At 34.1% G+C, this 12,274-nt stretch overlaps 1 protein-coding gene and 1 long non-coding RNA gene across 6 annotated transcripts in view; one reads left to right on the forward strand and one right to left on the reverse strand.

Moving 5' to 3' along the window:
- The window catches only part of GALNT13 (polypeptide N-acetylgalactosaminyltransferase 13), a 541,363-nt gene that overhangs the window by 384,681 nt on the left and 144,408 nt on the right, over positions 1-12,274 (forward strand). For all 5 annotated transcript variants that reach the window (XM_035698790.2, XM_049106172.1, XM_035698788.2 and 2 more), the window contains one exon: positions 3,652-3,832. In XM_035698790.2, coding sequence (XP_035554683.1) covers positions 3,652-3,832 — 181 coding nt within the window. The remainder of the gene's footprint in view (positions 1-3,651; positions 3,833-12,274) is intronic.
- LOC112674750 (uncharacterized) overlaps positions 1,257-12,274 on the reverse strand; it is a 40,754-nt gene continuing 29,736 nt past the window's right edge. Inside the window, exons 2-6 of the long non-coding RNA XR_003145564.3 lie at positions 7,949-8,101; positions 7,234-7,305; positions 4,951-5,299; positions 3,588-3,858; positions 1,257-1,394 (exon numbers count right to left, since the gene is read on the reverse strand). This is a non-coding gene — a long non-coding RNA (uncharacterized LOC112674750). The remainder of the gene's footprint in view (positions 1,395-3,587; positions 3,859-4,950; positions 5,300-7,233; positions 7,306-7,948; positions 8,102-12,274) is intronic.

Consider the following 12,274-nt stretch of genomic DNA (forward strand, 5'->3'; position numbering starts at 1 on the left):
CACCAACCATTTCTAATGTTTATTTGTTGTGCTGTGACCTCCAAAGAGCTTCCTCAATTCCCAGAGCATGTGGAATAACAGTGGCATTTCATTTCATTAGACTACTCTGCTTAATCTGATACCAAAAATATAATGCTGTTTAAAACACCTTCAAAATATGTCTGTTTAAATCTCCTCATTCTGCCACGGATGCTTTTTTAAATATTAATCTTGGTAGTTAATTTTGAGTTACTCATGTTTCCATTCAACCAACATGCAGTGACATCTCCTGTGTAACCAGCACCGGGCTTGGCTGCAGGTGGGGGGTAGGGGTAAACAATGACCAGATCGCTCCGTTGCCCTTTTAAAGTCTATGTTCTAGTGCAGGGAGTGCACAGCCAAACAAATAAATAGACTACAGGTTGTGATAAGCAAAGAGGGAAATAAATAAGGTGCTAATTCAGAAAACAATTGGAGAGGGGCCCTTTAAATATGGAAATTAGGGAAGAGCTCTGTGATGCAGGGATGCTTTGGCCAAGATGAGAAGTATGGGACAGAGGCAGTCCGATAGTCCATAGTCGTATTCCAGGTGTAGGGAAAGCACGCATGGAGGCTTTGTTGTGTGAGCGTATGCGATCTGTTATTCCAGGAAATGGCAGAGGGCCAATATCCCCAGTGCTGACTGACAGCGGGAGAGCATCGCGTAGGGCCTGCGAGGCCCTGCTGAAGGATCTGGTTTATATTCACAGTTCAGTAAAAAACTATGGAAGTATTTAAACATGGAAGTAAAATGAAATGATTAGTTTTTTTAAAGACCACTGTGCTTTCTCGGTTCAAAACGAATTATAGGAGAGCAACAGTGAGAGCAGCAAGACAATTAAGAGTCTACTGCAATTGAAACACAAGAGATGTTGGTGGACAGACAAGGATGGTGGTGGACAGATGGAGAGAGATGGATATATAGAGAATTATTAATTTTATAGATAGCAAAGGCAGGATTTGTTAACAGATTGAATATAAGTGATGAAAAAAAAAAAGTCAATAATGACCTCTAGGGTTTACCAAGACCAAGGGGGAGGAGCTTCTGTTTACTTTTTCATTTTTCCTTCTTTTTCTTGTTGTTGTTGTTTTATGGTTTTGAGGTTTTGGGTTTTCTTGTTGTTTTGATTTGTCTGTATGTTTGTTTGACCTCCTGAGTTAGTGGTGGCACCAATTATTGATGATTAAAAGGACTAAAAAGGTAAAACCTGGCTGATAGGGCAGGGATGAACTAACAGTTCCACTTCAGACTTGTTTATTCAGGTGCGTCTGAGACATGTGAGAGCAGATACCAAGTTGGTGTTTGAATACACAGTCTGGATCCCAGAGAAGAGGCTTGGGTTGAGATGTCACTGTTGAGGTTGAGTATTCAGATCCTATGTAAAAAAATGACAGGAGTGAATAAGACCATCAGGAGAATGAATAAAGGAAGGTAGAAGCTAACATTTCAATATAAATTTAGAGCGAAAAACATATAAACAGTGAGTACTGGGAGGGAGGAAAAGCAGGACAATCCAAGAAAGGAAGTCCACTAGATATTCATTAAAGGAAAAATTTGTGTTTTTCACCATGGCAATTTTGGAGGAGCTACCAAAATAAACAGCATTTCACTATGAGTAGGAAGGTGGATGAAAATTCGGAAGGCAAACAACATGTATCCATTAAAATTTTATGTTAATTTACATTGAAGGGAAACAGAGAATGAGATACTTTGAACCAAGAGAATGTGGACCAAGGGAAGGACTTTTGATGTGTTTGTAACCTTTTCAGTGTTTATTTTTTAAATCTGTTTTAAAGATAGGAGATTAATGAGATGTTATGTGAAGGTAACCATAATCTAGTAATGAGCAAAATTATTGATGTTTCTGGAGGAAATCCAGGGGTGAACTAGACCAGTGACGTTCTAAGACAGACTTAGGCATATGGTCTAGACTGACATACAAGTATTGATTTATCTTTGATAGGAGAAGGATCAACTTCCTCCCTCATAATGGGACGGAAGAATGTAAAGATTGCTTAATTCCAAGACAGTTTATAGATTTAATGCTACAAAGATGACAGAGTTACCAGTTAAAAACTTTGATTATTTAAGAATGCTCTATCCTGTCTTTTGAGGGTATAGCGAATTATATTATTTTGTATTTCATTTATATTTTATACTTACATTTTAGTGTTAGGTTGAAATTTCTTTACTCTTAGTATTATGCTGCTTAAACAATTGGAAAATGAGAAAGAAAGGATCGCATAGGTAATGCACAAGCCGGTGTTGATGAATACAATTTGTTATTTGGCACCTCCCACCTTCTGGAAAAAATGAACGTGTCTTACTGCTACCCAAGCCCAAGGACAACCATCTTCTAAGATGAGTATTGCTTAAGAGGCCAGTTGGGGAAAACTTTATCTTTCAAAATAAGCAACTCTCCTTAAAATAAGAGCAATTATTAGTTACAGTATAAAATCCAATCCTTCCAATTATATATACTGATAACTATGGCTCTTGTTTATTGGGATAAATAACATGTGGCACAAAAGCTATGTGTTACATGTATGTAATAAACATATGCAGGTGTGTGTCATATGTCTGGATATCTATATATACCATGCACATATACATAATGTTATTAGTATACCTAAGGCTAAACAATGTGATTTCATAGAAATAAATGTATTAGGGATACTAAATAACTAGCCTCAACTGCACAGTAAGTCCAGGACAGTATGACATATGTTTCCTAGGAGTTTATAGTTTTAAGGGAGAGATAGTGAAGTAAAAATTGCTTATAAGACTGTAATCATTCTTCATGAAAGGATGTTCAAAGAGCACCTGGGTGACTGGGTTGGACGAGTGCTAGACTCTTGGTTTCAGCTCAAGTCATGAGCTTATGGGTTATCGGATCCAGCCCCAAACTGCACTCTGTGCTCAGTGGGGAGTCTGCTTGAGGATTCTCTCCCTCTTCCCCTACCCCCGCTTGTGCATGTGCTCTCTCTTTCTCTCTAAAATAAATCTTTTTTAAAAGGATGTTTAAAGTACAAAAGTCACAAAATACTAAACCTTTCCACATAGCTTCCTAGAATAAATGACCAGGGACAGATTTTGAAGGATGCATACATGTTGTGCAGATGTAAAGGAGTCCTAACACATTTTAATAAGAATGACATATCCAAAGTTGTAAGGGACAGGGGTCATGGGACAGCTGAGAATTAATGGTCATTAAAAAGTGCAGATGAATGGAATATAGTTGGTTTTTCTCCAAATCAAATTTAGTTCTTTACCATGGCATCTAACGTGTGCAAATTCATTAAATCATGGCAGATCTTAGATACTAAATATCTATTAAGTAGCAAATAGGTTAACTACTAGAAACTGAAAATTTGGTAGATAAAGGCACATGAAAAAATAAATGCATCTTAGTTTCACAAATCCAATGCTGTAGTATTTACACCTATCAAAGTATTCTAAATTAGAAACTTTTGCCGAGCTAGTATACCAGCTCTAAATTCTGTATCTATCTAATGTTTGCTTGAACCATGTACAATCTAAAGATTTGGACTTAGTTAGCCTCAGTTACTTGTTAGAAAATATTACTGCATTGTTGATAATGATTGTGATATGATGATTGTTCCTTTTCCCAGATTTGGCAATGTGGAGGTTCTCTGGAGATTGTGACTTGCTCCCACGTTGGTCACGTTTTTCGGAAGGCAACTCCATACACTTTCCCTGGTGGCACTGGTCATGTCATCAACAAAAACAACAGGAGACTAGCAGAAGTTTGGATGGATGAATTTAAAGATTTCTTCTATATCATATCCCCAGGTAAATAAATCTGACGTCTTTTTCCTCTGCAAGGGAAAATAAAATTTTAAACATGCTGAAGGTTTGTTTCTACAAATATTGCTACTTTTCGACTAGTTTAAATAAAATGTTGTTTATCACCATAGTAATGCCCAAAATTGTGTTTGTGAAAGTTGCACTATTAAGCCATTTTTCATCTAAAGTGAGAAAGACTACATTTCTCTCAAATGCCTAAATACTCTTTTTTCTTTGTTTCTTTCATGGCACAAGTTTTATGCTAGAAAAGGGGAGTAAGCAGTACACAGAGAGATCCACATGTATTAGCTCAATTTAAGGAAAAAAAATTTTAAGGAGAAGTAATCTTATATTTCCTTGTTTCACAAATAAACCTGGCTGAGTTGGTAAGAAATTTTGTTAATGTTTAAACAGAGATGCTTTCTACTGACTAAATGATTTCCTGAAGATATAGGGTGGTAAATTATGCAGATATTAAAATTTATGTTTTTAAAAAATATTAAATCACTGTCAATTACTCATTGATATGTGGAAAAGCATAACATAGGATAATAAAATATCCTACTTTAGTCACAGAGAGTAGATATGAAAATAAAAGTAAGGGTCAACTATCTCTGAATGGTGGCACTAGGAGTAATTTCATTATTTTCCTTATACTTTTCTAAATTTTTAAAAATAAAAATCATTTATTTTAAAAAATTCATTTAAAAAGAATTTAAAAGGAAAATACATTTTAATAAAGAATTTTAATTTTTTTAAAAGAACTAAAAAAGAAAAAAAAGGAGTGAGACAATTCCATACCCGGGTGCTATGATTATGATCTCATTTTTATAATTTTCTAGAATTTTTCCAACATACTACTTATAAAAATTACCTCTGATAACATTACATTGTTTTTTAAGGAAATGAGGCATTATGAGAAGACACAAACAAAGAGAAGACACAGGGGCTATCAAGATCTCAAAGTTTAGACAGAGACCAAAACATAAATTCATATGATGGGATCCAACCATACTGATAAAGTAATTTTTAAAGTTCTATTTCAATAGTTTATGTTTAGCCATGTGTTCATCAATGCCATTATTATATAGCCCAGAAGAACGAGAACAAAATATCATGCTCACCTCCTCTTTTTGTATGTTAAAATGTATTACATGGTTTGGAAAAACCAGTTTGGTTTCTAACTGGCATGCTCTAGTTTTTGAAAGTATAGATGAGGCTGTAAAAACTCTTCTTTTGTAGATAAAGAGGCAATAAGCAGTATAAGCCTTCTTATTAAGATCCAGTATTACTATGCAAAAGAAAAATGAGGGCAATGCATGTGTAAATGTGTGATTAAGAAGGATTTTTGTCACACTCTTCAAGCTTCTTCTATGTCAAGAAGCTATTGTCAGGAACTATGTCACGCATAGAAGTATTTCTCTTTATAGTAGAAAGCCAGTCCAGATACTCAGAGTTGAGTTCCGCAAGAACCTGTAAAATTCATAGCAAGGCGTTGACATTTATATAACCTTTTCATTTTCTTTTGATGATCCTTTCTGAATTCAAATCACTACTTGTAGAAATATATAAACTCAAATATGAAGAAAGGAGTAACGGAAGAAAGAAATGTGTTATGTGTGATTATATAAATTCATATTCAGGAATATAAGTAATTGAGAATTATTTCAACCAAGTGTATTATATCCACTCACAATGAATATTATTTGTTAAAAGTGCTGTGTTAGTCTTTTGTATAATTTTTCCATTGAATGAAAAAGGCAGATAAATGGTAGAACCATTTCTCGAACAGTAATGAAGTGACAAGTGTTAGAGTTTAAAGGGTAAAAAGGAAAGCTTGCTAACTGTTTAACTATTGACTTTATGTTGCTCAACAGGGACTGTGTATATTCTGGAAAGTGTAATTTTTACATTACAATAAATATCATTTGGAAGCGTATTGCTCTTAAGAGATGGGCTCATTTAAATCTGGAAAGGTATTTTGGAAACCAGGAAGAGGACATTTGGGGAATATGTTTGAAAACATCTACGAATTTCCTAATGGGCATTTATGTTTCTATATGTCTCCGAGACTGTCAGCATTGCTGAACATGGGACCTGCCTGCTGGTAGTATGGGCAAACAGGAAAAACCAAAAACACAAAACAATAAATTGCTTCTGTGGAAAAGGAAGGGAAATAAGTGGAAACTAGAGTTGGATGCCAAAAACAATTCTAGCCCTAGGCAGCTTTCAGAGCATCCAAAAATAGATAAAATAGGTTGTATTGGAAAATCAGGAATCTGTGAGTCGTATGATATTGAGCATTTTTTGAGTGAATAACGATTTTAGTCATTAGTGATGGTTTCTGATACTCTTAAAATCATGGATTCTTTGCTATCATCTAGAATTGTTGGGATTCTATTTTTCATCTTCTTGAGTAACAGGAAAGTTTGTAAAGAGAATGGTTGGTGCGTGGGGATAATAGGGGAATACATGCATGCACATCTGCACTTAGACTTACATCCTTTGCTCTAATATACATAGACACACACAAACACACCCATGTATTTATGAAAAACTCTAAAGAGCTTATATCGAGTTCTGTGTAATTCTCTAGAACTTCCTTAATCTGGCTAAGGAAATTGTTATAATTCTTTCTAGGGAATAATATTTTTTTTCATGTATCTCTTAATATCTATCTGTATCTATTGATTGAATGATCTATCAATCTGTTTTCTATTAATTTGCCCAAGTGGTTGGGCATCTTTTGTGAGGGGACTCTCACTTTTTACACCAGAGCTTCTATCACGGAATCTTATTCTCCTCTAATGCAATTGCTCAGAATGTGATCTTTAAGTACTGAGCCTTTATAAAATGAATTCTGACAACTTTGCTTCCTTTCAATATACCCCATAAGATACTCCATACCTACTTTATTATTTGGTTTCTGCTGGAGCTCTGTGCTGAAAAAACCCGGTATTCTTTCTCTCTCAAAAGTGTATGCTCTGCAGTTTTGATGTCATGGCCAATCCATTATTACCATGCACCATAGTGTTTTATGTTTATTACTTGTCTCTGTATCCAACGACTTGTAGTTACTGTGTTTAGCAACTTTCCTGTCACTTTGCAGTCCTTGAAACACTATGTGTTAAATAATTAGAAGAATCAGTGAATGACTAAATGAATGCACGTATTTTAAAAGGAAGCCACTTATGTTTCCTCTTTTCTACTGAATTCTCTATGGATGTCTGTTCTATACCAGGGAAACTCACAAGAATTGCAGCAAATTGGGAGCCTTTGCCCCATTTCTCTGATCTAACCCCTGATTAAGGACACAGTGATATGAGAGAGATGAAAGGTGCCCTTCATATATCTGCGATGTCATGCCACTGTGTTTGCCATCCCAAAAGAAGGTCCCCTTGGCTTACCTGTGTTCTCAGGGTGTGATGATTACATCATAATTATGGGGGCACACAGTAATACAATCTTCCCTTCCAGGACTAATATAAAATCAAACAGACACAATTTAGGTAGATAATAACATTCTGTAATAGAGCAACCTAATACAGGAGCCCAAAAACTTGAAAGAAGATTACTTTTACATATGCTGATTTTTATTTTTCTCATGACCCCCATTAGCTTAAAGTTACAATGGGATGTATAAGTGACTATGTATGTGAATTACCCTTCTCTGATTTTTTTTTTCAAAATATTTGCTCTATGTCCTAATGGTCTTTGCCTGTGCTCATTAGCCATTGGCAATATCGATAGAACTGGCAGTGTCTAATTATGTCTCCCAAACAGATGAATGAAGAGTAGAAATACTTTGAAATAGTGTTGAAGAACACGTTTCCAACATTTTAGTTTGCTTTTTGGCTGCCTTTTTTAGGATGCAAATACTATAGCATCATTGATTTTTAAAGCCCTGCAGGCTTTTAAAGTCTGAGGCAGTTTTTACTAGTAATTGGGCTGCTGTTTCAGCTTGAGGCAATCCGATTGTCTGAGCGAATTCTTTGAAATGAAGTGATGTAAGCAGAAACCACTTTTCACAGAGCAACCCACTGTAAATGGCAGCATGTTTTCCTAGTGGTCACAGGTAAAAAGCTTAAGAACTTTAAAATCGAGTGTAGTCATAACACTAACCATATATTTGAAACTCTGGCTCTTCTATAAATATTGATTTTCTTTTGGGGGCAGTAGATGTCTAACTGTTTATCAGTTGACATGGTGAGTAGAAGCAGCTGTCCTTATATAACCTCCAGTTGTTCTTCCTTTTCTTAATGAACAGCTTGTGCTCTTGTTTTGAAAAGAAAAAGCAAATAGAAAACAGAATTTAAAGATCCCCAAAGCAGACTTTAAAGATATTTGTAATGTAACTGGGAAAACAGCTTATTTTCCTTTGGCAATACCACAGCGTTTTGATCTGTATTCCAGATAAACAGAAACCACACATTTAGAAACACATCCTTGAACTTATTTTGAAGGTTAACTCGATTTGCTAACCTTTTAAAAATACTTTAGAAAAATCAGTTCATCAAAGGCAGCCTTTGTTAGCAGCATCTTTGGATCATTTTTAAAGTTTAAGAACTATATTCATTTCTATCTCCTACAATTTTTATCTATGAAATACAAATGTTTTTCAACATGCTGATTTTTTAAAGATACAATATTTAATAACCAACACTTTGAATGTAGGGCCTAATTTCTTTTGTAAGTCATAAAAATGTGGTTCCAGGCTGATTCCATAAGCACAGGTTTTAACGTTTCCCACAAAATGTGCAACATGCTGTTTTTTTTTTTTTTTTAATAATCCAGGGATATCAGTTTTTGGTTGGGTAAACATGAATTAATCTGAAATGAGTATAGCAATTCTGAACATAAAGTACATTGAACCTATGAATTTTGTATTTTTATTATTTAATAAACACTTTTTCAGCAGAATCAACCATGGTATCACTGAGTAAGTATGAAATAATGAGAAAATTTTAAATCACTTTAATATGCTATATTGTAATAACATGTAATTCACTTATCTGCTTGATACCATGAAATGCTAAATGTGGAAGTAAGGAAGGACAGCTATACTCAATGTTGTTGGTAAGTGGACAGGCAACCATTTTTCCTTGCTATGGTTCATTAAACACATTAAGTTCCATGATCTTTACTATGTGCCAGGTAGGGGGGATACAAACACAGAAAAGATGCTGCCTTTGTCTTGAAAAAATAAACTGTCTACGTCACATTTAATTAGTTTAAATGAAAAACGAAATTAAGCGCTTAGTACATGGGGGACACACCGTCAAGATTCAAAAGGATTACTGATGTGAACTACCTACATTTTACTTGATTTCTCTTTCTCACTCACAGGCATCAAAATCAAATTAATCTCTAAGTCCTTTCTAGTGTACCTGCTAAGTTTTCTCAAATCCTTTCAGTTACCCTCATTCTTCCAGTCATCTGCATCCAGAGAAACTCCTGATTATCCCGATGGGCCTCCAGCCTCAAAGCTTGCCCACTTTTTCACTTACTTTTACCATATTGCTGGAGGACACTCCTAAAACTAAATTTCATTTGATCCCTCACTTACCTAACAGCCTTTTAATGATTTGCCAGAAAATCAAAAACCCGAAATGTGGCCAACACAGCCCTGTGTGACCTGACACTCACCCAGCCTTGTGGCCTTTCTTCCAAATGTTTTCAGTCCTAGTTTTCCACGTGCCACTGGGTGAGACTACAATTCAGGATGCTCCCTCCAGCTTTTAGGTTTTTGCATATGTTTAAAATAGTATTTGATGAGTTAATAGTATTTGATGAGTTAATGGATGAGTTTACCTCTGCATAAAGTGCTATCATCATCCACGTGCATTCATCATTCACGGATCAGATTTATGTTCCTTTCCCTGAGAACTCCAATGGTTTTCGCGTGTTGGAGCATTTATGCATTTTTAGAGTATTTATTCCCTCCATTAAGCTATGTGAATAGAGAAACTATATCTGGGGAGGTTTTTTGTGTATTTGGTTGGTTGGTTTTTAGAGTTCATTGAGCTCAACTTTTTCTTACTGTATTTGTCAGAGGCAAATAAAATACATGTTTCAATCACCACTGTTGTCCCCCCTTCCCTAAAATAAATCTCTCTTAAGCATTTGATGTCCATACTTCAATTCCTTTTCCTATGCATTTGCATACATATACAGACATATATACATATATTAAGTAAATAAAATCATATAATATGTACTGTTTTAATTTCCTTTAACTATGTAGTATGTCCTGTAATATTTTACATATAATTCACATAGGATTATATCATTCCACTTTGCAGCTAAATAGTATTATATTGCATTGATATATTAAAACTTATTTAATCATACCAATAATGACAAGCATTTGTCAGGTTTTAGTTGTCTGTTATTATAAAAAGTTACAAAAGTATTCTTGAAACAATATCTTTGTGAACCTGAAGGATATTTCTGAAGAACATAGCAATTTAAGAGAGAGAGAGTTGGTGGAAAAACTGCCTGGATTAACTCAGATCCTCATTCCAAGTTACCCATCTGTATTTACTTAACCTATCTATACTTAGTTTTCTTACCCTAAAATGGGAGTTATAAAAATAGGGCCTTCCCCATAAAGTTTTTGAGACTTAAATGAAAAATGATATATAAAGCACTTAATACAATGCTTAGCAAATATTAAACACTCAATTAGTGTTAGATATTTGTTATTATTAGTTAGATATACTCATAGAAGTTGGCTTATTAGGTCTAAGAATATGTGCATTTATATTTTGGTAAATGTTTTCAAAACTTCCATTCAAAAAGACTATAACCATTATCCCACCAGAACTCTTGAGTCCTTACAATGTACTATCGCCACTATAGATTTTCAAGATTTTTATTTTTGCATATGTATGTGCATGTGCACATATATGTGCATATTTATTTATATTTGCATATAGATTTACATATATATCTAGTTTCTTTTTTCATATTGCTACTAGGAATGAACATCTTTTTTCATTACTTGGATTTCTTCTTTTTATTCATATCCTCTGTTCATTTTACTTTGGGATATCTTTTGCCCTTTTATATATTCATAGATCTTTATGTATTCTGATAACTAATCTTCTGTATGTTATATACACTGCACATGTTTTCTTCCAGACTATTACACATATTTTAACAATTGATATACAAAAAGATATCTTAAAAAAGAATAATTGTTGAAGGGAAATCTGACTGGTTTAGCCTTTATGGCTTTAGGGATTATTTTTCGTTAAAACATGCCCCCACAACCCTATCCCAAGCTTGACAAATTTAGAATGTGCCAGAAGTGTTTGTTAAGTGAATTAAGTTTAGTAAAATGCATGGGATTTTTTTTTTAAGAATGTAGTGATCTTTCTGGGAAATAATATAAGCAGAATGCCATCAGATGACTCTCTTTATGGGAAGTATTATCATCTTTATCCATGGAACATAAATAAAAATATTAGCTTCAACAGTTACATCAGCTTTAGCTAATCAGCTTTAACAGTTATAATTTTAAATAAATCTATTAAATGATTATATCAGTTCCCATTACAGCAATTCTTTCCAAGTATGTTGAATTATACTCATGGTTCAGAAAGTTAATAAACAGATGGTATAAATTATGTTTATTGAATGTTATGAAAATACTGAATTTGAACAGTAAAGGTGTATCATCGTATCCTGAGTCTTTAATTAACAACTCAGAAGCTCAGATAATTAGCCCCTCAAATAATTTTATTGTTACCAAATCTGGCTAGTTTCTAGAGTGAATAAATATTACTTAAATTCTAATACAGATTTATTCACAGAATTATCAGTACTTTCTAGGATTTAGATACCAAAATTATTCATACATTTAGTTTCTGCTTCTTCAAATGAAACAGATATAGCTCTAGTTTAATCACTGTGTGTGTACATGCATGTGTGTGTGTGTGTGTGTGTGTGTGTGTGTGCAACCTCTGCAATGTTCTGAAATTTCCAATAAGTAAATCCTACCCCATGAGTTGGATGGTCATGATTAATTTTCATTTCTTTAAGATGTGTTCAACTAGGCAAAATAGGAAATTACAATGTTTTTCAGATTTGTGTAAATGATCAAGAACACTTGGGTAAGAGTCATGGATTTTTACTGTCAAGAGTTAGCTAAGAGTTTTATATTTAATGTAAGAGCATTAAATATGGATCAAGCATGATCCAGGTGCATACAGAGGCTTCATTGTACCTAGTTTCATCCTGTCGTCTTCAGAGTGCCCCAATTTCATTACTTAATTTTAGCATAACTAAAATTGAACAGCTTAACACTTATATAATCAATTGCACTAAATTTCAATTCTAACTCTTAATTGAATGGCTCATTGACACTCAGTGGTAGTCAGTTACATAGTTATTGATGGTCAGATGGTTACAAATTATATATTTCTTATTTCAAATACTCTCAGG

The sequence above is a fragment of the Canis lupus genome, chromosome 36, assembly GCF_003254725.2.
Source record: "Canis lupus dingo isolate Sandy chromosome 36, ASM325472v2, whole genome shotgun sequence".
NCBI classification, from domain to species: domain Eukaryota; kingdom Metazoa; phylum Chordata; class Mammalia; order Carnivora; family Canidae; genus Canis; species Canis lupus.